This window comes from Somniosus microcephalus, chromosome 20, assembly GCF_052327205.1.
Source record: "Somniosus microcephalus isolate GS21.2 chromosome 20, FLI_Smic_1.0, whole genome shotgun sequence".
In the NCBI taxonomy this organism is placed as follows: domain Eukaryota; kingdom Metazoa; phylum Chordata; class Chondrichthyes; order Squaliformes; family Somniosidae; genus Somniosus; species Somniosus microcephalus.
This window is the reverse complement of record NC_141006.1, coordinates 63,708,878-63,734,598: the sequence shown is the minus strand read 5'-3', so window position 1 is coordinate 63,734,598 and position 25,721 is coordinate 63,708,878. Positions and strand designations below refer to the sequence as shown.

General features: G+C 48.0%; 1 protein-coding gene across 1 annotated transcript in view; it reads right to left on the bottom strand.

The window, feature by feature from the left end:
• nkain1 (sodium/potassium transporting ATPase interacting 1) overlaps window positions 1–25,721 on the bottom strand; it is a 621,699-nt gene that overhangs the window by 31,907 nt on the left and 564,071 nt on the right. The window contains exon 5 of the mRNA XM_085962829.1: window positions 13,285–13,345. Within this exon, the coding sequence (XP_085818955.1) occupies window positions 13,285–13,345 (61 nt within the window). The remainder of the gene's footprint in view (window positions 1–13,284; window positions 13,346–25,721) is intronic.

Below are 25,721 nucleotides of genomic sequence, written 5' to 3'. Positions count from 1 at the left end.
ATAAGATTGTGAAGGGGTTGGATCGGGTGGATGCGGGGAGGATGTTCCCGATGATGGGTGAAACTAGAACTAGGGGGCATAGTCTTAGAATAAGGGGCTGCTCTTTCAAAACTGAGATGAGGAGGAACTACTTCACTCAGAGGGTGGTAGGTCCATGGAATATGCTGCCCCAAAAAGCTGTAGAAGCTACATCATTACATAAATTTAAAACAGAAATAGACAGTTTCCTAGAAGTAAAGGGAATTAAAGGTTACGGGGAGCGGGCAGGAAATTGGACATGAGTCTAGGTTCGGATCGGTCATGGCCCTGTGGGTAGTGGAGTGGGCCCAGGGGCCGTGTAGCCTGATCCTGCTCCTATTTCGTGTGTCTAATTCTGTTAGATTCAGGAGATGGTTCTGGGATAGTGGATTGGCGGTTAGGATCAGATCAGCCATGATCTTATGGAATGGCGGAGCAGGCTCGAGGGGCCGATTGGCCTACTCCTGCTCCTATTTCTTATGTTCTTATGTTCTTATGTTACCTGGGTTGCTTATGCTTCCGACAGGCCAGTTTCGTAACAACAACTTGCATTTATATAGCACCTATAATGGAGTGAAACGTCCCTGGGTGCTTCACGGGAGCGACTATCAAACAAAACTTGACACCGAGCCACCCAAGGAGATATTAGGACAGGTGACCTAAAGCTTGGTCAAAGAGGCAGGTTTTACGGAGCGTCTCAAAGGAGGGTAGAGAGGCGGAGAGGTTTAGGGAGAGAATTCCAGAGAGGGCCCCGGCAGCTGAAGGCACGGCCGCCAATGTTGGAGCGATTAAAATTGGGGATGTACAAGAGGCCAGAATTGGAGGAGCGCAGAGATCCCGGAGGGTTGTCGGGCTGGAGCAGGTTACAGAGATAGGGAGGGGCGAGGCCATGGAGGGATTTGAACACAAGGATGGGAATTTTATATTTGAGGTCATAGAACCAAAGAATGATACAGCACAGGAGGAGGCCATTCGGCTCACCGTGCCTGTGCCAGCTCTTTGGTAAGGCTCTCCAATTAATCCCACTCCCTAATCTTTCCCCAGTAGCCCCGTAAATATTGAAATTTAAATTTAAAATGGTGCTGTCAGTCTGTCTTGGGTTTTTGTCTTTCAGCAAGGCGTGTCTTTGTGCTGAAGCGACCAGTACTTGGGGAAAGGTCCCGCTTACATCGCGGCCTGGATTTCTGAGCACTGGCAGCGAGCGAAGTACTGCACACCCGCACACGTCTCCACGTTGCATTCACGAGTTTACCTTCATTTCACATCACTTTGCACTGGGTGCCCTGATGGCAAAGTGTACGACTCAGCCACACAGACCTGAGGGCACAGGTTCGATTCCCGATCTATGCTGCTTTCTCAGTTAGAATGACGGTTAGGGACACTACAATCGGTGCTTCAGTGCGCGAGGAAGGGGAAAAATATCAGCCCGGCTTCCTGCTGTTAAATGCTGTCCACTGCCCATGTTGCAGAAGCGCACAGAGGACAGGACTGGCCCCGGCTGTGACCTCCTCCATAACTTAGCGAGGATCACAGCTGAAGAATGACGCCTTGGATTCCCTTGCGTTTAGAAGGTGGAAGGGGTGATCTAATCGAGGCATTAAAAGGATGCGATAGGCAATGTTCCCTCTAATTTTTTTTTGGGGTGCGCGGCCCCTTTAACTTTCCATTCAAATTTCCGGGCACGCACGGTTTAAAACCACGTGAGCGGCCTACGCGGAACCTCGGGGCCGCTGCGAGGCCACGCAGCTCAATGGGAACATTGGCGATAGGGTAGATACAGGGCAACTGTGGCAGGGGGAACTAGGCCAGTCAGGAGTGAGATCAGGAAGCATTCTTTCACGCAGAGCAGTGGAAATCTGCAAGCAGCGCCATCAAAAGGCTGCACATGCTGGGGATGAATTCAAATTTTCAAGACTGGGATTGATAGATTTTTTTGTTGGGTAAGGCTATCAAGGGATAGTGATCAAAGGCGGACAACTAGGAGTTGAAGTACAGAGCAGCCATGATGTAATTGAATGGTGGAGCAGGGTCGAGGGGCTGCATTGGATTGCTCCTGCTCTTCCTTCGTTACTATGGATGAAAAGAAAGAAAGAACTTGCATTTCTATAGCGCCTTTCACGGCCTCAGGACGTCCCAAAGCGCTTTACAGCCAAAGATGTTCTTTTGAAGTGTGGTCGCTGTTGTTACTTGCTACTTGATGCAGTGTTTCCATTCTTAGATACCACTGTTTTAGCACATTAGCCAATGCCTTCATCCATTAGGGGTTTGAGGGACCTCTCTGGAATGGAACTGAATCCCAGGCCTACAGCTCAAAGGTCTTCTTGAGATTTTAGATCGAGAAAGAGAGAGAGATAGATACACAGATAGATAAAACTTCATTTCACAAGAGTTCCTTTCATGTCCCAGGATGCCCCAAAGCACTTCACAAACAATGAAGCACTTTCTGAAGCTTAGTCACGGTTGTCATGTGGGCAAGCGTGGCAGCCAGTGTGCGCACAGCAAGATCCCACAAACAGCAGTGCGAGCAAAGACCGATTTGATCTGTTTTAGTGATGTAGGTTGAGGGATAAATGTTGGCCAAGACACTGGGGAGAACTCCCTGCTCTTCCTTGAATGGGGACATGGGATCTTTTATGTTCATCCGAGCAGACGGACTATGTCAATTATTCAGGAGGAATATTCATAACTGAGCAAAGCAGATGCATTGAAGGCAGTTCAGCTGGAAGTTCAATGTTTCTGTTTGAAGAATGTTCACAACCTCAAAGTTTACAGAAGGCAGCTGCTGCAGCCCACAGCAAAAAAACATAACTTTGTATTTCTACGTATGCAAGTTATTCCATGTAGGCAGCTAATCTGCCATGGATCTGGCACATACCTGGGCCATCTGTACCCATTAGAGATATTCATTAACATCTATTTGTGTGTTGATGGGATTCATTTTTAATGTTCGGAAAGAACAGCATCTGCCTCCGAACCGTATCTTGGTGAAATAATTGTATTCTGGGAGGGGAGGCGTGCTAGAAATATATTGGGAGAAGATCCAGCTTTGATTCCCAGCCTCTGCTGGGTTTGTTTTTCGATTCCCAGTCTCTGCTGGGTTCATGTTTTGATTCCCAGTCTCTGCTGAGTTCACTTTTTGATTCCCAGCGTCTGCGGGGCTAGTTTTTCAATTCCCAGTCTCTGCTGGGTTTGCTTATCGATTCCCAGTCTCTGCTGGGTTCACTTTTTGATTTCCAGTCTCTGCTGGGCAAGTTTTTAGATTCCCAGTCTCTGTTGGGTTTGTTTTTTGATTCCCAGTCTCTGCTGGGCTAGTTTTTAGATTCCCAATCTCTGTTGGGTTTGTTTTTTGATTTCCAGTCTTTGCTGGGCTAGTTTTTAGATTCCCAATCTCTGTTGGGTTTGTTTTTAGATTCCCAGTCTCTGTTGGGTTTGTTTTTTGATTCCCAGTCTCTGCTGGGCTAGTTTTTAGATTCCCAATCTCTGTTGGGTTTGTTTTTTGATTTCCAGTCTTTGCTGGGCTAGTTTTTAGATTCCCAATCTCTGTTGGGTTTGTTTTTAGATTCCCAGTCTCTGTTGGGTTTGTTTTTTGATTCCCAGTCTCTGCTGGGCTAGTTTTTAGATTCCCAATCTCTGTTGGGTTTGTTTTTTGATTTCCAGTCTCTGCTGGGCTAGTTTTTAGATTCCCAATCTCTGTTGGGTTTGTTTTTTGATTGCCAGTCTCTGCTGGGTTCGTTTTTTGATTCCCAGTCTCTGCTGGGTTTGTTTTTCAATTCCCAGTCTCTGCTGGGTTTGTTTTTCCATTCCCAGTCTCTGCTGGGTTCACTTTTTGATTTCCAGTGTCTGCTGGGCAAGTTTTTCGATTCCCAGTCTCTGCTGGGTTCGTTTTTCAATCCCCAGTCTCTGCTGGGTTAGTTTTCCAATTCCCAGTCTCTGCTGGGTTAGCTTTTCGATTCTCAGTCTCTGCTGGATTAGTTGGGGCACCAGTGGACATTTCAGCATCCCTGAATTGAGAGAGGAACTATCACCCGGGATTGCTGCTCCTGATTGCAATCTGGTGAACTCTGCTGGAAGGCGAGTGCGTGTGCGTGTCAGTGCGAGCGCGTGCGTGAGTGAATTAGTGCACGTGTGAGAAAAGTCTGCGTAGAAGTGAGCGTGCATATGAGTGCACGTATGGGTGTATGTGTGAGTCTGAGTGCGTGTGCGAGCGTGAGCGCAGGTGTGAGTGTGAGCACAGGTGTGAGCGTGAGCGCAGGTGTGAGCGTGAGCGCAGGTGTGAGCGTGCCTGTGTGGCGCATGTACACATCGAGTAAAACTAGCATGGGGCTCAGCTGCAATGTGCAGCTCATGGTCAAATCCCCTGCTGACACTCAGTGCCTGGCCTCACAGATAATCAATAGCCATTTTGCAAAAGGTACTGAAGGTCTTTTGGTGGCCGTGAGGTCAGTGATTTCACGAACAGACTGAAGCTGTTTTCTGGGTGGCTGGGCTAAGGTGGACATTATGGCCTTCCTCTGTATTAACCTTATGATCTCACACCTAGGAGAAGGGGAGAAAACTGGGAAACCACGACAACAACAAAAAAGATTCTATTACAGGTCGGTGTTTTTCATGAGAAAACGCAAAAGATCAAGAGCCTTATCCTGAAATAACCTTCAATAGAGATATGAGGATTCTAGGTTTTTCATTGGACGGCGTCCCTGTTGATGCAGGTCATATTGATTCAGGATTAAAGTCAGATACACAACAGGCACAGAGGAGGATGCAGACCTGACTCAGAGGTCTCTCTGAGCTGTGCTGATCAATATCTATTCAATACAGGGTTTATCCCATAATCTCTCTGTTGACAATGCCTGGAGATCGTTCCGTATCATTCAGCTTCATTAACAAAATGAGACAATCGAAGGAAATAGTTGTGTTGCCATCACCTTTGCAGCTGCTAATTGCGGGTGCGGGAGTGCCGTGGTTATGTTACTCGATTACTAATCCAGTGATGTTCAAATCCCACTGTGGCAGTTTGAGAATTTGAATTCAGATTTTAGAAATCTGGAAATAAAAAGGTGGTCGCAGTAAAAGTGACCACGAAGCTGTCGGATGGTCAGAAAACCCCAATTGGCTCACTAATGTCCTTTAGGGAAGGAAAGCTGCTGTCTGTACCCGGTCTGGGCCTATTTCTGACTCCAGTCCCACACCAACGTAGTTGAGTCTTCACCGCTCTCAGGTGTATCAAACTGCTACAAACACCAGTCAACAATAAATGCCGGTCTTGCCTGCGACATCCATATCCCGAGGATGAATGTAAATATTGCTCTGCGTTACTAGATGTGCTGACCTGAAGATGTCATATGGATTGCGAACAGAGCGAATCTTCCTCCTTAGTTCTGCTGCTGACGAGATGGTTATGTGACAAGTGGCTTCAGAATATGGCAATTCTTACAACTTTTCCTGGGCCAACATAATAACAATGGCTGCACTTCCAAAAGCAATTCATTGTGAACGAAGCACTTTGGGCCATTTCTGAGCGATGCGGTGAGGTACTATTTGAACATAATTTCTTCCTCTCATTATCTCCGCACTTTAATGAAATAAATCCGTAACTTCCATAAACAAAAATGAAAGTATGGTCAGGATGAATTACAGCAGTGTCGCTGCAAACTGATCAAAGTCTAGGATCTGTATGTTTGGCATCACTTCCATGCACACACGCACACACACACACACATACACACACACATACATATATATATACAACTTGTATTTATATAGCGCCTTTAACGTAGTAAAACGTCCCAAGGTGCTTCACAGGAGTGTTATAAGACACAAAAATTTGACACTGAGCCACATAAGGAGAAATTAGGACAGGTGACCAAAAGCTTGGTCAAAGAGGTAGGTTTTAAGGAGCGTCTTAAAGGAGGAGAGAGAGGTAGCGAGGTGGAGAGATTTAGGCAGGGAATTCCAGAGCTTAGGGCCTAGGCAACAGAAGGCACGGCCACCAATGGTTGATCGATTATAATTAGGGATGCTCAAGAGGGCAGAATTAGAGGAACGCAGATATCTCGTCGGGTTGTGAGGCTGGAGAAGATTACAAAGATACGGAGATAGAGATAGGTATACAAACACACACACATACATACATACATGTGTATATATACACACAAATATATACATCAATACTGACATAAATACACATTTATTCACACACACACACAAACACAAACAAACATGAAAAACAAACATACATAATGGCCCAGTAATTCGGGTCCCAACGCGTGAGTACAGACGGGGTACTCACGCGTGGGCCCGATGGAAGTGGCGGTTTTCAGCATGCACGGAAAACCGGCATTTCCTTTCCTCTGAACGCGTGTGCGCAGGAGTCTGGGCGTGCGCGCTGAAATTCCTGCTTTTTTTAAGCTTTGTCCGTGCGTGAAGGCCTCCGGTTTTTACACGTGAAAAAAGCAGACGTAAGGACTTAGTTTTAAAAGGTAAGTGGTCTATTAATTAAAGTTAGAATTTTTTTTCCACAGGTTTATTATTTTTAAAGAATTTACAGTAAGGTAAGTGTATTTTTAGACCCGATTTGTTAAAAAATTATTTTTTTCAAAAATTTGAATAATTGTTTAAAATAGTTCTTTACAGTTATTAATAGTTCATTTAGTTAGTGGGATTTTTTTAAACTTTTATTTGAAGTTTAAGTACTGTTTTGGGCGCCCGGAGTGTTCATGAGTTTGACAGTTCTTACTATCAAACTCATGAATGAACTTTTGCAACCTCCGATTGGTTGCCCAGTGCTCACGTGATCCCAGCCGGCTCATCGAACTAACTACGCCACTGGATCACACAAGCACAGCGCGCCGGGAGCTGAACCGGGCCACTGACAGGAAATCCATGCAGGGCCAGGCTTCAACTGTCGGCGCGCTATGTAAGTGTAGGTCGGGGGCTTGCACCCGCGGGAAGCCACCGACACCAATTTCTGGGCCATAAACATTTACACACACATGCACATAAACACACACACATACAAGCACACACAACCGCGCTCAAAAATACTTGAACAGATCATTCGCCAGTGACCTACCTACTTCTAAGACTGGTCCAGTTGCTGACACAGGGTCAGGGTGGAACGACAACACAAGTGAGGAGTTAAGCGGCCAATTAATGATAAAGAACAACGGCTTCACATCTTGAGAGAGGAAGGACCACGGTGAGGTTGCAGGAGCAAAGTCACAAGAAGATAGTCTATGTTATATTTTATGAAGGGTAGAGACAGACACAGAAAATAACAGGAGCGGGTTTATCGAATGTTGTGGTAATCAGTTGGAAATAATCTGTCAGGAATCTTGTAACAAGGCCGTTGCAATCTTTCGACCCCAACCTTCCAGTTTTATCCCCTCTCCTGCTTTATACCGGGTAGAAACATAGACATAGAAGATAGGAGCAGGAGTAGGCCATTCGGCCCCTCGAGCCTGCTCCGCCATTCAATGAGATCATGGCTGATCATCCAAATTCAGTACCCTGTCCCTGCTTTCTCCCCATACCCCTTGATCCCTTTAGCCTTAAGAAATATATCCAACTCCTTCTTGGATATATTTAATGTATTGGCCTCTACTGCCTTCTGTGGTAGAGAATTCCACAGGTTCACCACTCTCTGGGTGAAGATATTCCTCCTCATTCCTCCTCATTTCTGTCCTAAATGGCTTACCTCTTATCCTTAGACTGTGACCCCTGGTTCTGGACTCCCTGACCATCGGGAACATCCTTCCTGCATCTAGTCTGTCCAGTCCACAAGAGCCACGCTCGCCGGCTATGCTCCACGAGTCAACCTGGACGATAAATGTCAGGAAGCCTTTCCACTGTGGAGGGAGCGTCACAGTGGAGCCCAATATGTTTCCTCACCTGATGTGGACACACTCGCTCACAGACACTCGGATCTTTCCAGCAAGGGTCCTGGATAGTCACGAGGCCAAATAATCAGCCGGGGTTCCCAGCCCGAAGGCACCGAGTCCTATTAGAACACCATTACCCACTGCCTGGGCTGACACCACTCTGTAAATACTGTGACTACAGGAAGATAAAGCACACCCTATAAATTTAATGGTGTTTGACTGAAGGTACCATATAATTAGTTATAAAAAGAAATGTAGCAAGTATACAACTGTTCAAAGCCCGTCACAACCTGCACAGGACTGCAGGTGTTAACCATGCCATCACACCAGCAGATTTGTTACCTTTTTTTTAAAATGACGTTAGCCTGGAAATTGCGGTTCGGAGGCTTGCCGCCCACGTACGCCTCCGACCCGCAAGGAAACTATGTACAGGAAACTCTTTTAACCGGCACCTAAATAATCGGAAATCTCTGTTAACCGGCAAAATTCAGGAGTAGGTTCAGTTAAGTTTTACTTCATATTAGTGGCAGTTCCTGGATCTGTGGCTGTGTAACTGGGGTTTGTGCACTTGTTGCTAAGCAACAGGGATGCTTGGTCTGTGGCCGGAGTTCCTGCACATGTTGCTAAGCAACAGGGAAGCCTGGATTTGTTGCTGTGTACGGAACTCTCCTACCTTTTAAACTATACTTCTCTGTAATCCGGACTTTTTGATAAACCGGCACCACGCCGGTCCCGTTGGTGCCAGATAATAAAGAGTTTCCTGTACTTACCTGGTATCTCCGGAGCTCCGGACTCTTGCGGTCCTTGGCCTGCAGGCGCGCACCTGCGTAAAGGCCCGCGCATCCCAGGGGCGCACGCAGTTCGCAAGCGTCCCTGGGATCACATGGGCTGGGCCAGGCCAACCAATGACAAAGGAGGATTCCTATTATACTTCTGGAGATTCCATTTACCTACGGAATCCCCATAAGCTTAATAGAAATCAGCTAACAAATAAAATTTCACAACGCTGAAATAAAAATAAACGATCACAGGTTCAAAATTAATTAAAATACCCTTTAATTAAACATGTAAAATAACAATTTAATTTTTTGAAAAATAAATGTAAACAAAATTGACCTAAACTAATTTTAAATATAAGTGAATGTTTAAATCGTTTAAAGAAATGGATTTTAACATTTATTTAAACCCTTACGCTGGTAAAAGAAGGCCTTACGCCTGTTTTTACCAGGCATAAGGGTTTGGTGGGTATTTGTTGGGCAGTAGTTGGGCAAATAGCCCCAACCCAGCGCCAGCGAAAGTCAACTTCCAGCGCATGCGTACGATCTGTCATGGAGAAACTTGATAGAGCGCAAGTTCCGGGTTTTCGTGCACACGGAATCCCGGAACTCGCGGGGCACTTACGATGGCAAAATCCGGGCCAACATGATCCAACAAATAACAACAGAAATTGCTGGAAAAACTCAGCAGGCCAGGCAACATCCGTGGAGAGAGAAATAGAGTCAACGTTTCAGGTCGAAACTCTTCGTCAGGACAAATATTCTACGCCCCATTGCTTTGCGGTACTGTTTTGCTTTTATTCTTTGACTCTTTATTTCCTCTCCTCCTCTGCATGCACAATTCTTCAATCAAAGGAAAAGCCAGTAACCTGCTCCTGACTTCCTCCCACGCTGCTTTGTTCAAGCAGCTGTCCGAAGTCACAGGGTCATCCAGGATGATTAATCAATGGATGTTAAGCGCACGGCCCAGTTTTGGCCACCCACACACGAGGGAGAGTCAAAGCCATGAGGGAAGTGCAGAAAAGAGCCGCCACCAGCCTGATCTATCTTGTGAAACTCTCCAAGGGCTGGAGTTTTACAAGCCCTATATCCTGCCAAAACAGGTGGCATAGCATGTTATCATAGAATCAAAGTATGATACAGCACAGAAGGAGGCCATTTGGCCCATCGTGCTGGTGCCGGCTCTTTGAAAGAGCAAGTACATTGCACTGAGGCAATATACCATTGCAATATTTTATTGCTTCAGCTGCCTAGGCCCTAAGCTCTGGAATTCCCCCCCTTAAACCGCCATTCCATTTCTCCCTCCTCCTTTAAGTCGCTTCATAAAACCTACCTCTTTGACCAAGCTTTTGGTCACCTGTCCTGATATCTCCTTATGTGGCTCGGTGTCAAGTTTTGTTTGGTAACCCTCCTGTGCAGCGCCTTGGGACGTTTTACTACGTTAAAGGCGCTATATAAATGCAAGTTGTTGTTGTTGAGTGAAAGTGCCAAGAGACAATTTCATTGCAACTTACAAATACCAAGTCCGAAACAGCACAGAGGCAGCATAGCAGCGGGGGTAGGGCAGGAAGACCAGGATATTTGACTTGCTGGTGAGCAGAAACCTTAAGAACCTCAATAATTAATGTCTCCACATTGTGGGGCACAGAGGCGAGTGGAAAAAATGGACTTCTTTTATTAATTGGACTGTTTGGCACAGAGCCCGAGGGGCAGAGGTCAAAGGTCAGTATGGGATGGTAACATACAGTGACTTCTCAGGGCTGCAGTAGAGAATTCAGTAAATAGTCTTGCCATTTAAATGCTGGAGTCTGTTATATCTATTATATCGAATGATACATTCTGGCATTCACCTCCCAACATATTACCATATCAATGGGTTTCATCTGTAATATAGCACCAGATGCTGCCTTAAGTGACATTAAATGATTTTAAAGTGGTTTTAAATGTTAGCGTGGCTCAGTTGGTCGCACTTTTGTCTCTGAGTCAGAAGGTTCTGGGTTTGTCTCCTGCCAGTACTTGAGCAGGTAATCTAGGCTGACTCTTCAGTACTGTACACTGAGTGAGTGCTGCAGTGATCTTCTGGCAAGATGCTCAAGTGGTTCCCATGGATCACCTGACATTGCTCCGAACAAAAAAGCAGGGAGTTCTCGCGGCGGATAACATTCCTCCCGCAACCAACACCGCCAAAAGCAAATAACATCCGTCTTTCGGATGAGACGTTAAAGCGAGGCCCCGTCTGCTCTTTCAGATGGGTGTCAAAGATCCCATGGCACTATTTCGAGGAAGAGCAGAGGAATTCTCCCCAGTGCCTTGGCCAATATTTATCCCTCAATCAACATCACTAAAAACAGATTAGCTGGTCATTATCCCATTGCTGTTTGTGGGAGCTTGCTGTGCGCAGATTGCCTGCCGCGTTTCCTACATTACAACAGTGACTGCACTTCAAAAGTGCTTCGTTGGCTGTAAAGTGCTTTGGGACGTCCCAAGGTCGTGAAAGGCGCTATAGAAATGCAAGTCTGCCTTTCTTTATCTTGTGTTGTGCGTGTGGGACCTCACTATGAGCAAAATGGCTGCATTACAACAGTACCTGTACTTCAAAAGTAATTCATTGAAATGCTTCCAAGAGATAGAAACATAGAAATATGAGGAACAGGAGCAGGCCATTCAGCCCCTCGAGCCTGATCCGACATTCAATTAGCTCCTGGCTGATCTGAGCCTCAGCTCCATTATCCCACCTCTGTAAATTCCATCTGAAGGCCTCGACCAGATCACCCCCTCAGTCTCCCAAACTCAAACAAATACAATCCAAGTTTATGCAACCTGTTCTCATTATTTAACTTTCTAAGCTCCTGTTCTTTATATTTCTATGTCCCTAACCCTCGGAAACATTTCAGTCGAAACAATTGAAGTTGTTGAATGAAAATGTCGCCCTCTGTTGAAAGGCTCTGAAAGTCTGTGCCCAACAACAACTACTACTACTTGCATTTATATAGCGCCTTTAACGTAGTAAAACATCCCAAGGCACTTCACAGGAGCGTTATCGGACAAAATTTGACATCGAGGCACATAAGGAGATATTGGGACAGGGAAACTGGTAGGTTTTAAGGAGCGTCTTAAAGGGGTAGAGCGAAGTGGAGAAGTTTGGGAAGGCAAGTCCAGATCTTGGGGCTTGGGCGGCTGAAAGAAATGCGCAAGAGGCCAGAATTGGAGGTAAGTAGAGCTCTTGGAGGGTTGAAGGGCTGGAGGAGGTTACAGAGATAGGGAGGGGCGAGCCATGGAGGGATTTGAGCATGTTTGGAACTCCTTTCAATTCTCTATTCAGCTTCCCTGTGTAGTGCAAGTTATTTTCTGTCGCAGTTTCCCTCACCTGCTCCCAGGTTTCCACCACTCCAGAAGAGGCTGGAATGAACTCTGGCCAACGGAGCCTTTGCCAGTTTTTCTCTCTCCCTATGGGAACGTACCTCACGTCCACTTCGCTGCTCCTTTGATGACCAGGTGTACTGGGGACTTGGGCCTTTATAACGGTTCCAAAGGAGTCTGCCTGAACCCGAGTCCTGATGTTGTGCTGCCGCTGCCACCACCGCCCCCGTCAATTCCTGCATCGACTAACTTTACTGACTGAATGCCAAGATCAAAATGGTGTCAGCTACCAGTACAAAAAGTTCGGGGTTATGGGACAGGCTCACTGTTACTCCACGGCCAGGGGGCTGGGGGAGGGACAGAGGTTCAACAACAGTACAACACCAGACTGCCAAACCGATACCTCATGCTACGACTCGCGCACGTGGCTGGGTGTGTGTCTGGAAAAACATTAGTAACACAGCAGAACTTGGAGAGTACCGAGGGAGTGCTGCACTGTCGGAGGTGCCGTCTTTCGGATGAGACGTTAAACCGAAGCCCCGTCTGCTCTCTCTGGTGAATGTAAAAGATCCCATGGCACTAATTCGAAGAAGAGCAGGGGGAGTTCTCCCCGGTGTCCTGGCCAATATTTCTCCCTCAACCCACATCACCAAAAAGCGATGATCTGTTCATTATCCCATTGCAGTTTGTGGGACCTTGCTGTGCACAAAATTGGCTGCCGCATTTCCCACATTACAACAGTGGCTACACTTCAAAAGTACTTAATTGGCTGTAAAGTGCTTTGGGATGCCCTGAGGTCGTGAAAGGCGCTATAGAAATGCAAGTCTGTCTTTCTTTCTGTGATTGGGAACGAACAGCAAATTTCGGCTTTTATATCTCCCAACAAGAACCCGGTCTCATTCTGAAGCCTGGCGGCGGGAGCAGGAGCGGTTCAGACATTTTATTACTTCTTTCTCTGATCACTTTTGAGAGGATTGCTTCCGTTGAAGTGTTGCTTGTGCGCAAGACATCGGGGAGCAATTTTAAGTGGACCCGCCCACTGGGAAGCCGACAGCTCGGGAGCAACGCTGGTTTTACACCCCCACCCGAGAATACTCTCCACTGAATCAACGGTGGGGGGGGGCGGGGAAACCAGCGTTCCACCCGATCCCGTGGGTTTCCCGCCCGGAAAGTTGGGTTAAAATTGCCTCCCTTCCAGTGTTACTAAAGAATAAGGTGCATCCTGTGAGAGGAATACTTCAGGCACTTACAGCTGTCTTCCTCTTCCATAAAGACTTTGCTGATGTAGCAAGCGTAGACAAACCCGCAGAGCTGCAAAAGAACAAAAAATAGCAGAATTCATTATTTGCCACAATTTCAATTTACTCCCCCTCCCACTTGGCTGAAGGCACTGACTCATAGCTGGGGTACGAGCCCCGGCGGCCCTCCAATCCATTACCCCGACCCGAGCGGCCATTCTTCATCAGCGAGCCTGGAAAGCCAGTTTCGGCCTGCTATTTGACCACGGGGTGCGTCGCAGCCAAGCCTCACTGGGTCCCACCCGATGCCTGCGTGCAAGTGAACTTTCCAGCGGGGCGGGGGGTTGGGCGGTGGGGGGGTCAACGGATAGCAATCCAAGACCCTCGCTGACTTTGTTCCTTCCCCAAGAGCGGGAGGCCACTCACGCTAAGTGCTGTTCGTGGCTCCCTTACCTGTGGTCTGGCCGAGACCAGCTAACTCAGCATCTCATTGAAACTTATAAAATTCTAACAGGACTAGACAGACTAGATGCAGGAAGAATGTTCCCGATGGCGGGGGAGTCCAGAACCAGGGGTCACAGTCTAAGGATAAGGGGTAAGATATTTAGGATAGAGATGAGGAGGAATTTCTTCACCCAGAGAGTGGTGAACCTGTGGAATTCTCTACCACAAAAGGCAGTTGAGGCCAATTTATTAAATATATTCAAGAAAGAGTTGGATATATTTCTTAAGGCTAAAGGGATCAAGGGATATGGGGAGAAGGCAGGGACAGGGTACTGAATTTGGATGATCAGCCATGATCTCATTAAATGGCGGAGCAGGCTCGAGGGGCCGAATGGCCTACTCCTGCTCCTATCTTCTATGTTTCTATGTTTCAAGCAGCAATCAAACCTGGGACCTTATCACCCGAGGGAAAAATTTTAAAATGAATCAATCCGAAGTAACGCACGTCGAGTTATAAGCTGAATTTCAAATCAGCTGAGTGACGGTTACTGAACAGAGCAATTTATGCAACCAATGTCATATCGAAAGACCAGCAGCACATCACAAAGGCTCATTGTTACAACTAACTGTCATTAACCATCACACAATATAATGGGATGCTCCTTAAGGTTTGCCTGTGGCATGTTTAATAAGCCAAAAGACTTGAAGCAGAATAATGGATTTTCGCAGTATGCTGAATAATAAGCAACCCCCCTTTTCTCTTCTTTGTTTATTAATCTCTTTCTGTACACTAGTGAATTCTGTTCTATTGTTCAAATTTTAGGAGAGTAGGAGCCAATATATCTGTTGTTTAATGTATGTGGCACTAATACTTGCAGGCATATGTATTGAGTGCTGTTAGTGAAATTAGGGCATCCCGTCGACAGCTTTATTGCACTGAATTCACATTGATGCTTTAGACTGGCAGAATAATAACCGCAGAGGGTTCTACAGCTCAGTAATGTTTCCATCATCTGACCAAATATCTCATCTGTTAGGTGACACACAGCACTTGGCTCAGTTTGTAGCACCCTTGTCTCTGAGTTGCGAAGATTATTGGTTCAGGTCCCACTCTACAGCTTTGAGCACATAATACAAGCTGATACGCTAGCTCCTTACTGAGAAAGGCCCTGTATTGTCGGCGACATCCTTCTTCATTAGAGATGTCTCTGGAGTCCCCTCTTTTTTTTTGCCTGATCAGGTGGATGTTAAAGATCCCAGGTCACTATTCAGAGGCGGGCAGGGTGTCCTCCCAGTGTCCCGGCCATTAATTCTTCCACCACCAAAACAGATCAACTAGTCATATATTTCACTGCTGTTTATGGGTGCAAAATGGCTACCCTGCTCACGACACTTTAAAATGAAATTAATTGTGAAGTACTTTGAGTTTTTGAGAGTCACAGTAAGGAGCTGTATAAATGCAGCTCTTTCTAAATAATTTTAAAGGGGGTGCAGGATCAGAGAGACCTAGGGGTGTATTTGTACAAATCCTTGAAGGTGACAAAACAATTTGAGAAGATCTGTTAAAAAAAGCAGATGGTGTGGCGGAGCCACCAAGGGTCTCAGAACAATTAGTAATAATCCCTTTAACTACAGTGTAGTGCAGCCGTGGACTGCACCTTTAAACTGCCTGTTAACTGTACTGTATTGTGTTTTCCTGCACTCCACGTGACCACCAGTGGCGCGAAGAACGTGATGACGTCAGCTTCCAGAATCTTCCAGTAGTCGTCGAGTGCCCAGCAAGCTGATTAGACCTGTGTACCGTTTCTCCTGTAGTTTCCCTGTTAACTTCGTTGTTCATTAAAACCTGTTGATTTGATTCATCGAGTCGAATACCTTATTCAGATAGGAACCTCCGTTCCTACATTGGTGACCCCGATCTTGTCGGACAACTTTAGTCGAGGATGAACACGAACGCTGTCGCCCTTAAACTGCCGCAGCTCTGGGAACAGCAGCCAGCAGCATGGTTTTTCCAGGCAGAAGCACAGTTCGCTCTCCGGGAGGTCACAGCGGATTCGACCCGTTATTATTATGTGGTTGCCGCTCTCGACAGTGCCATGGCCTCGCGGGTCGTCAGCATCCTTGGCAGCCCACCGGAGGAGGGCAAGTATGAAGCGCTTAAAGCCCGTTTGCTACAGGTATTTGATCTTAATAAGTCGGAGCGGGCACGCAAGCTTATTTCCATGCCCGGCCTTGGGGACTCAAAACCGTCAGAGCTGATGAGTCAAATGCTCACGCTGTTGGGCGCGGAACCCCAATGTTTTTTATTCCGTGAGCTTTTCGTCTGCCAGCTACCCGATCCGGTTCAGGCGGCCTTGGCCAACACTGCCATCACAGACGGTGCTGAACTCGCTGCAGAGGCAGACAAGATATTTACTGTTACTCAGCAATGTTGTGCAGCCACGAGGCGCCTTTCCCCCACGCGAGCGAAGCCCAGCCCTCCCCCAGCAGGATGGTGCGCGTACCACGCCTGTTTTGGCGCCAAAGCTCGATGTTGCCGGCCTCCTTGCAGTTTCCCTCAGGAAAAAAAAAACTCCAACAAGCTCGCGTCCTCCCGGACGGACGACAAGGTCTGAAAAGCACGGCAAGTTAGCTATGGCGGCGGGCTCAGCGGGCAAACTCATTTACGTTACGGATTCCGTTACGGGCCGACGATTCCTGTGCGACACTAGTTCACAGTGCAGCATCCTGCCAGCTTCAAAGCTGGACCTACTTTCCGGCGGCCAGGGGCCTTCCCTCGTGGCAATAAACGGCGCTGCCATGCGTATGTTCGGTAAATGGACGGTAAACTTAACCTTCGCCGGTCAGCGTTTTGTCTGCGACTTTATTACAGCTAAGGTCTCACAGGCCATCCTGGGGGCTGATTTTTTCTGTGCCAACGGTCTGCTGGTCGACGTCCAACACTGCCGACTCATTAATGCGTCCACTTTCCACGCAGTGCCCTGCCACCGCAGCACCGCCGTGTCCTGGTCGGTGGCCTGTGCGGTTCCGTCGCAAGACGGGTTTACGCGCCTGCTCGGCGAATTCCCGGAGCTCACCAGGCCTACTTTTTCGGCTGCAGGCACACGGCACGGGGTGGAGCACCATATCTCCACGACCGGAGCACCTGTTTACGCTCGGGTGTGGCGATTAGAAGCCGGCAAGCTGGCAGCCGCAAAGGCTGAGTTCCAGAACATGGAGCGCCTCGGGATCATCCGGCGTTCGGACAGCCCTTGGTCCTCCCCACTGCATATAGTACCCAAACCAGACGGCGGATGGCGACCTTGCAGGGATTACAGATGCTTAAACGACGCCACGACACCGGACAGGTATCCTATTCCCCACATCCAAGATTTTTCGGCACATCTGGCTGGCAACTCTATATTTTCTAAAGTGGATCTCGTTCGTGGATATCACCAAGTTCCGGTGCACCCTCCAGACGTCCCCAAAACGGCAGTCATCACTCCGTTCGGCCTTTTTGAGTTCCTCCGCATGCCATTCGGTCTGAAAAACGCAGCTCAAGCATTCCAGCGGTTGATGGACTCTGTCTTACGGGACCTGCCCTTCATTTTTGTATATTTGGATGACATCCTAATAGCCAGCAAGGATACGACAGCTCACATGGCCCATTTACGTACACTTTTCGCCCGGCTCAGCCAACACGGCCTTATTGTCAATCCGGCCAAATGCAAGTTTGGAGTATCCAGTATTGATTTCCTGGGACACAGGATTACCCCAGAAGGCGCCGTCCCACAAGCCACCAAGGTAGAGGCAGTTACCGCATTCCTGCGGCCTCACACAGTCAAACCCCTGCATGAGTTCTTGGGGATGGTAAATTTTTATCATCGTTTCGTCCCCAAGGCGGCCCGGTTAATGCAACCTCTGTACGAAGCAGCCGTTAGCCTTTTTCAGCCGCCAACTGCGCAAGAACGAGCGAAAGTATAGCACTTTTGACAGAGAGTTGCTAGCCCTGTTTTTGGCCATCCGGCATTTCCGTTTCCTTCTAGAAGGCCATCCGTTCACTGCATTCGTGGACCACAAGCCGCTCACCTTCGCCATGGCCAAAACGGCGGAACCTTGGTCAGCTCGGCAGCAGCGCCACCTCACGTTTATATCCGAATTCACAACGGATTTGCGGCACGTGTCAGGCAAGGATAATCTCGTGGCGGATTGCCTTTCCCGGGTTCCAGTCCAGGCAGTCCACCTGGGCATCGATTTCGTCAGACTGGCAGAGGATCAACTGGCAGACCCAGAGGTACAAGCGTTTAGGACCATGCCTTCCAGTTGGCAGGTTGCAGATGTGCCGTTTCAAGCGGCAGGAACCACGCTCTTGTGCGACACATCCATGGGAGTGCCCCGGCCCATTGTGCCGGTCGAATGGCACAAGAAAGTATTCCAGGCAATCCACGGGTTATCTCACCCAGGGATGCGGGCTTCTCAACGGCTAATGTCCCGCAAATTTGTTTGGAAAGGCATGCATTTGGACGTCCGGGACTGGACAAACAATTGCGTCGATTGTCAAAAATCCAAAGTCCACCGTCACGTCAAGGCTCCGGTGGCCAACTTCCCGGTGCCTGAGCGCCGTTTCAACCACGTTCACGTGGATTTAGTAGGTCCCCTTCCCGGGTCACGTGGATTCACACATCTCCTGACGGTGGTAGACCGGACCACCAGGTGGCCAGAGGCGATTCCCTTGGCCGCTACCACCGCAGCAGACGTCGCCAGGGCGTTTCTTTCGTCGTGGGTGGCTCGGTTCGGGGTGCCATCGGACATCTCCTCGGACCGCGGTCCGCAATTCACATCAGAGCTGTGGAACGCAGTGGCACAAGGCCTGGGTACCAAACTGCACCGTACCACCGCGTACCATCCGCAGGCGAATGGTCTGTGCGAAAGGTTCCATCGGTCTCTCAAAGCGTCCCTCCGTGCCAGCTTGAGGGGACCCAACTGGGTGGACAGGCTCCCATGGGTGATGCTGGGCCTCCGGACAGCCCCAAAGGAGGATCTTCAGTCTTCATCGGCTGAGCTGGTTTATGGCCAGACACTCAGAGTGCCCGGTGACTTTCTCCCTCCACACACCGAACCATGGTCTGCAGCTCAACAGCTCCTGCTACATCAGGAGGCGGCTAGGAATTTCCTACCCATCCCAACCTCGCAGCATGACCCGCAGAGGGCTCACGTCCCGACAGAGCTCATGAGTTTGGACTATGTCTTTATTAGACAGGGCGGTCAAAGAGACCCGCTCAAGCCGCTGTATACCGGACCTTTTCGTGTCATCTCATCAGGGGAAAAGTTTTTCACAGTCGAAGTCGGTGGAAAGTCCGATACCATCTCTATCGACCGGCTAAAACCAGCCCACCTAGATCGGAGTGAGCCTGTCGTGGCTGCCCAACCGCCTCGCCGCGGCCGACTGCCATTGGCCGCCAGACCAGCCGTGCACCAGACCACCATCGAACAGCCCGATTCGGCCTCAGACGCGCCTGCACCTCTGACTACCGTTTCTGCCTCGCCCGAGACGCCGCTTCTGCCGCAATCCGGCACTGGTTCGTCTACTAACGCCCGTTTCCACTGCCTGAGTTTCATCGCCGTTCGGCCAGGATCATTAAACCTCCTACTTGGTTGACAATGTGCGTTAAAGTGGATTCTGGGGGGGCGCCTGTGGCAGAGCCACCAAGGGTCTCAGAGCAATTAGTAATAATCCCTTTAACTACAGTGTAGTGCAGCCGCGGACTGCACCTTTAAACTGCCTGTTAACTACTGTATTGTGTTTTCCTGCACTCCACGTGATGACGTCATGACGCCGATCACGTGACCACCAGTGGCGCGAAGAACGCGATGACGTCATGACGTCAGCTTCCAGAATCTTCCAGTAGTCGTCGAGTGCCCAGCAAGCTGATTAGACCTGTGTACCGTTTCTCCTGTAGTTTCCCTGTTAACTTCGTTGTTCATTAAAACCTGTTGATTTGATTCATCGAGTCGAATACCTTATTCAGATAGGAACCTCCGTTCCTACAATGGGATCCTTGGCTTTATTAATAGAGGAACAGAGTACAAAAGCTAAACCATTATAAAGCACTGGTTAGACCTCAGCTGGAGAATTGTGTCCAATTCTGGGCACCACACTTTAGGAAGGAAATCAAGGCCTTGGAGAGGATGTAGAGGAGATTTACTAGAATGGTACCAGGGATGAGGGACTTCAGTTATGCGGAGAGACTGGAGAAGCTGGGGATGTTCTCCTTAGAGCAGAGAAGGTTGAGAGAGATTTACTAGAGGTGTTCAAAATCATGAATGGTTTTGATGGAGTAAATAAGGAGAAACTGTTTCCAATGGCAGAAGGGTCAGTAACCAGAGGACACAGATTTAAGGTGATTGGCAAAAGAACCAGAGGCGACATGAAGAAACATTTTTTTATGCAGCGAGTTATGATCTGGAACGCGCTGCCTGAAAGGGCGGTGGAAGCAGATTCAATAGTAACTTTCAAAAAGGAAATACAGGTTGAGCGTCCCGAATCTGGACTCCGGGGCGATTGGTGGCAGGGGTCCGGAATCCATAAAATGTTCCGGAATCTGGACACCCTGAGGGAGGCTTACCAAAAGCGCAACCTGGGCCCAGGCATTTCTGGACTTGGCACGTGTTTCTGATGTCCGAAGTCCGGAAATATCGCAACCTGGGCTCGGGCGTTTCTGGACTTCGGACATCAGAAACACGTTCCGAAGTCCGGAAAAACCCGAAAACCGGCTTGGCCTCGGTCCCGAGGTTGCCGGATTCGGGACGTTCTACCTGTACTTGAAGGAAAAAAATTTATAGGGCTATGGGGAAAGAGCAGGGGACTGGGACTAATTGAATAGCTCTACCAAAGAGCCGGCACAGGCACGCTGGGCCAAATGTCCTTCTGTGCTGCAACATTCTATGATTCCATGATGATTCTACCTACTCTAATCCCACTTCCCTGTCATTTCCCCATATCCTTTTATACCCTTCCTTTCAATTACGTATGCAATTCATCTTTTAAGCATGAGAGCACTGAAGGAGGCAATTTGGCCCATCGTCTCTGCGCCGGCTTTTTTGCTCGAGCGATCTAAAGCTAATCCCCCATGTCCCGCTCCCTCCCCATAGCTTTGTATCTTCTTCTACTTTACTGTACCATTAAATTTGTCAATCATAACTGGCTTTCAACAAATCCGTGCTGGCTGTCGGTGATTAACCCCTGCATTTCCAAGTACTTACTATTGCAACATTATTCTGGACTCTGCCTCAATAGCTACTTGTGGCAAAACATTCCAAATTCAAATTACCCTCTCTGGGGAATAAAAATATTTCCCCCTTTATAGTTCCTGTGATAATCCTAAGTCTGTACCCCCTTTATACTAATTCACTATCCCGTGGAAGCAATCTTTTACTGTTTACTCTCCCAAAACCTTTCATGATTATCTATTTCATAATCTCTATTAGTTCTCCCCTTAACCTTCATTGTTCCAGTGAAAAAGCAACAATTTTTCAAGCATTTCTTCATACCTGGAACTTCTCATTCCTGGTATCATTCCAGTGAATGTTCACTATCTCCTTCCCACGAGTCTAATATCCTTCCCATAATGGGGTGCCCGGAACTGCCTACAATACTCCACCTGTGACCTAAGCAATGATTGGTGGAAACTTTACACCGCTTCTTATATATTCAAAATGCCCCTACGTATAAAACCCAGCCTCCTGTTTGTAAAGTTGTTTATTTTAGAAAAAAGAACAGTGAAAGGAAGCATGATCTAAATGGTAAAATTAACAGACTGGAGGAACAGAGAGATTGATGGGTGAAGATGTATAGATCATTAAAGAAGGGACCTCAGATAGAAGAGGTGATAGATGTGTGCACACACAAATACACACACGCACATACAAATACACATGCATACACAAATACACACGCACACACACAAATACACATGCGCACACACACACAAATACACACGCACACACACAAATACACACGCACACACACACACAAATACACACGCGCACACACAAATACACACGCACACACACACACAAATACACACGCGCACACACACAAATCTTCTTAGGCAGTCCCTCGGAACCGAGGATGACTTGCTTCCACATTAAAAATGAGTTCTCAGGTGACTGATGAGTCCAATGCGGGACCTACAGTCTCTGTCACAGGTGGGGCAGACGGTGGTTGAAGGGATGGGTGGGTGGGGTGCTTGGGTTGACGTGCGCTCCTTCCGCTGCCTGCGCTTGGCTTCCGCTTGCTCCCGGCGAAGAGACTCGAGGTGTTCGGCGCCTTCCCGGATGCTTCTCCTCCACTTTGTGCGGTCTTGGGCCAGGGATTCCCAGGTGTCGGTGGGGATGTTACACTTTTTCAAGGAGGCTTTGAGGGTGGTCCTTGAAGCGTTTCCTCTGCCCACCTGGGCTCTCTTGCCGTGCCGGAGCTCCGAGTAGAGCGCTTGTTTTGGGAGTCTCGTATCGGGCATGCGGATAATGTGACCCGTCCATCGGAGCTGATTGAGCGTGGTCAGAGCGTCGATGCTGGGGATGTTGGCCTGAGCAAGAACACTGACGTTGGTGCGCCTATCCTGCCAATGGATTTGCAGGATCTTGCGGAGGTAGCGTTGCTGGTACCTCTCCAGTGCTTTGAGGTGACTGCTGTACATGGTCCATGTCTCTGAGGCATACAGCAGGGCAGGTATCACTGCTGCTCTGTAGACCATGAGCTTAGTGCCGGGTTTGAGGTCCTGGTCTTCAAACTCAGGCGACCGAAGGCTGCACTAGCACACTGAAGGCGGCGTTGGACTTCGTCGTCGACGTCTGCCCTTGTTGACAGTAGGCTCCCGAGGTATGGAAAGTGGTCCACGTTGTCCAAGGCCTTGTCATGGATTTTGATAATCGGGGGGGCAGCACTGTGTGGCGGGGCAGGTTGGTAGAGGACCTTTATCTTACGGATGTTTAGTGTAAGGCCCATGTTCTCGTACGCTTCAGTGAAGGTGTTTACGATGGTTTGGAGTTCGACCTCCGAGTGAGCGCAGACGCAAGCGTTGTCTGCATACTGTAATTCGATGACACAGTCTGTCATCGAATTACACACACACGCGCACACACAAATACACACGCGCACACACAAATACACACGCACACACAAATACACACACAAATACACACGTGCACACACACTCAAATACACACGCACACACACATACGCGCACACACAAATACACACGCACGCACACAAATACACATGCGCACACACACAAATATACACGCGCACACACACATACACATGCGCACACACATACACACGCGCACACACACATACACACGCGCACACATACACACGTGCACACACACAAATACACACGTGCACACACACAAATACACACGCACACACAAATACACACGCGCACACAAATACACACGCACACACAAATACACACGCACACACACAAATACACACGCGCGCACACAAATACACACGCGCACACACAAATACACACGCGCACACACACATACAAGTACACACGCGCACACACAAATACACACACAAATGCACGTAAATGCACATGCACACACATGCATACGCACACATACATGTACAGATACACACGTGTGCGCACACAAACGTTCTTTGAAGGAAGATCTCAGGCTCTAACTACCTTTTATTTAACGCACACAGCGATCTTCCAATATTCAGCTTCAAGCACCAATTAATTTTTATCATTAAAGCCACAGTCTCAAAGCAGTTGTTTTCCACTTCAGGAGAACAGTCAATGATGGGTGTTGAAAGGCCTTTAGTTATCAGGTCGAGGTATCACACTTACTGCTGGCAGCAATAATCTGCAATCTGACGAACACAGTGGATTTCAAATTAATTTTATTTTTCTCCCTTTCTCGCTCAGGAACGTGCTGACTCCTTGTTGGGGTGCAGTTCCTTGAGTGGTGATTGTCCTCTGGTCACTTGTTCAAGTTCTCATGATTCACGAGCAATATTTGACAGTGAGGTCAACAATTTTTGGCTTTTTGGTGTAGTTTAGACTGAAAACTGGCAGGTCCTAAAACAGACTAAAATGAGAGTATACGGCTTGCAGCCAAATTTCCATCATTAGCTCATTCGTATAGCTTTAGGAAAAGCATTAGTAATGGAAGCAGAAAATTGCCTGCAAGTCTAATTTAAAGCTGTGGGGACAATTAAAGGGGAATGTCATACCTAGGTGACAAAAATTTTGAAAGGCTTTGGAGTGGATCTCAATCGATCCATCTGCCTTCACCAAGAATGAAGCGGAAAAGGACTAAGAAGAGACAGGCAAAAATAAAAGGAAAAGAACCTCGAGGCAAAGCTTTGTATCTGCAGGCAAGTGAGGGAGTTGGCCCCTGTCTGATGGCTGCTGGTTGTGAGGTCGATTGTGTTATGTATTGTGTGTTCTCCTCCCACCTGTGGTGGCGCTGTCACAGCAGATAAATGGTTGGGTGTTCTCTTGGTTAAGTTTAGCTCTCTTTGTTCGGAACTCTCCAGAACTTCCCTTTCCCTTCGAATAAAGCACTTCATGTTTGAATCTCTGAGTTCTGAGTTCTAATTGTGTCTAGGTAAAAAGGTACCGACACAATAAAGTGGCAACGAGGAGCGGACGAATCTGCGTATGTTACGGGTGCAGTGAGTAAACAGAAATTTAAATTTGAAACGTGAGATGGCTACTATAATAGGAAGCATCGGTGATTTTGATGAAAATGTGGCGCAGTGGAGCGCTTATATGGAACGTTTTGACTATTTTGTCTTGGCGAATGCGGTGGCAAACGAAAAGGTCGTGCCTACCTTTTTGAGTGTAATGGAGCCAAAGACATTCAATTTACTTCGCAGCCTTGTGCAGCCAGATAAGCCAGGAACTAAAACATATAAGCAACTAGTGGAAATTCTTGGAGCACATTTTTCACCAAAACCTCTGGTTATTGCTGAGAGATTTAGATTTCACAAACGGAATCAAGAGGAGGGGGAATCAGTGATGATGTTTACTGCTGCTTTAAAAAGGTTGTTGGAACACTGCGAGTTCAAGGAGGTGCTGAATGACACCATTAGAGACAGACTTGTGTGTGGTCTGCAAAGTGCAGCCACACAGAAGCGCCTTCTTACTGAGGACAACCTTACTCTTGAAAAGGCCACTGAAGTTAGTGTCTCCATGGAGATGGCAGAAAAGGAGGCTCACCAGTTGAGTTCAACAGGGAGAGTTCACAAGGTGTCGTCTGAGCCGAAAGGTGCGCGGAACGGCACGTTACCATTGTGGGAAAACGGGCCATCACGCTAATGACTGCTGGTGTACGGAGCTGGAATGCCGAAATTGTGGCAAAAAGGGTCACATTGAACGCGCCTGTAGAGGTAAAAAAAGAACAGACAGAGCTGGGAAGCGTGGAAGCAAAATGTCTGTATTTGGACAAGAGAGGAAAAAGAGTGTTCATTCAGTGCAGTATGATGGAACAAGCAAAACAGAGGGGAGCGACACCTCTGAGGAGGAAGAGGTGCACATACTGACGGTTGCAGGTGGTTCAAATGGCTACTGGGTGTCACCACTGGTGGAGGGACAATCAGTGCGGATGGAGGTGAACACAGGCGCGGCTGTGTCCCTTGTTTCAGACACTGTCTGCAACAAAATGCTAAAGCATCTTACCCTTCAGCCAACAAACATTGTGCTAAAGACGTATACCGGCGAACCTGTGGCCATGAGAGGTGCCACTGAGGTGACAGTTGAATTGAACGGACAGACTGCAAAACTGCCACTATATGTGGTAAAGGGAAATTACCCATCGCTACTGGGACGTGCGTGGCTAGAGAAAATCACACTGGACTGGCCTGCAGTCCGCATGATGTCAAAAGGGGAGTCAGGTCTGACTGCAGTGTTAAACAAACATGCAGTACTCTTCAATGGGGAACTTGGGAGCATGAAAAAGATCAGCGTGAGACTGGACATTAAACCTGACAGCAAGCCGAAGTTTCACAA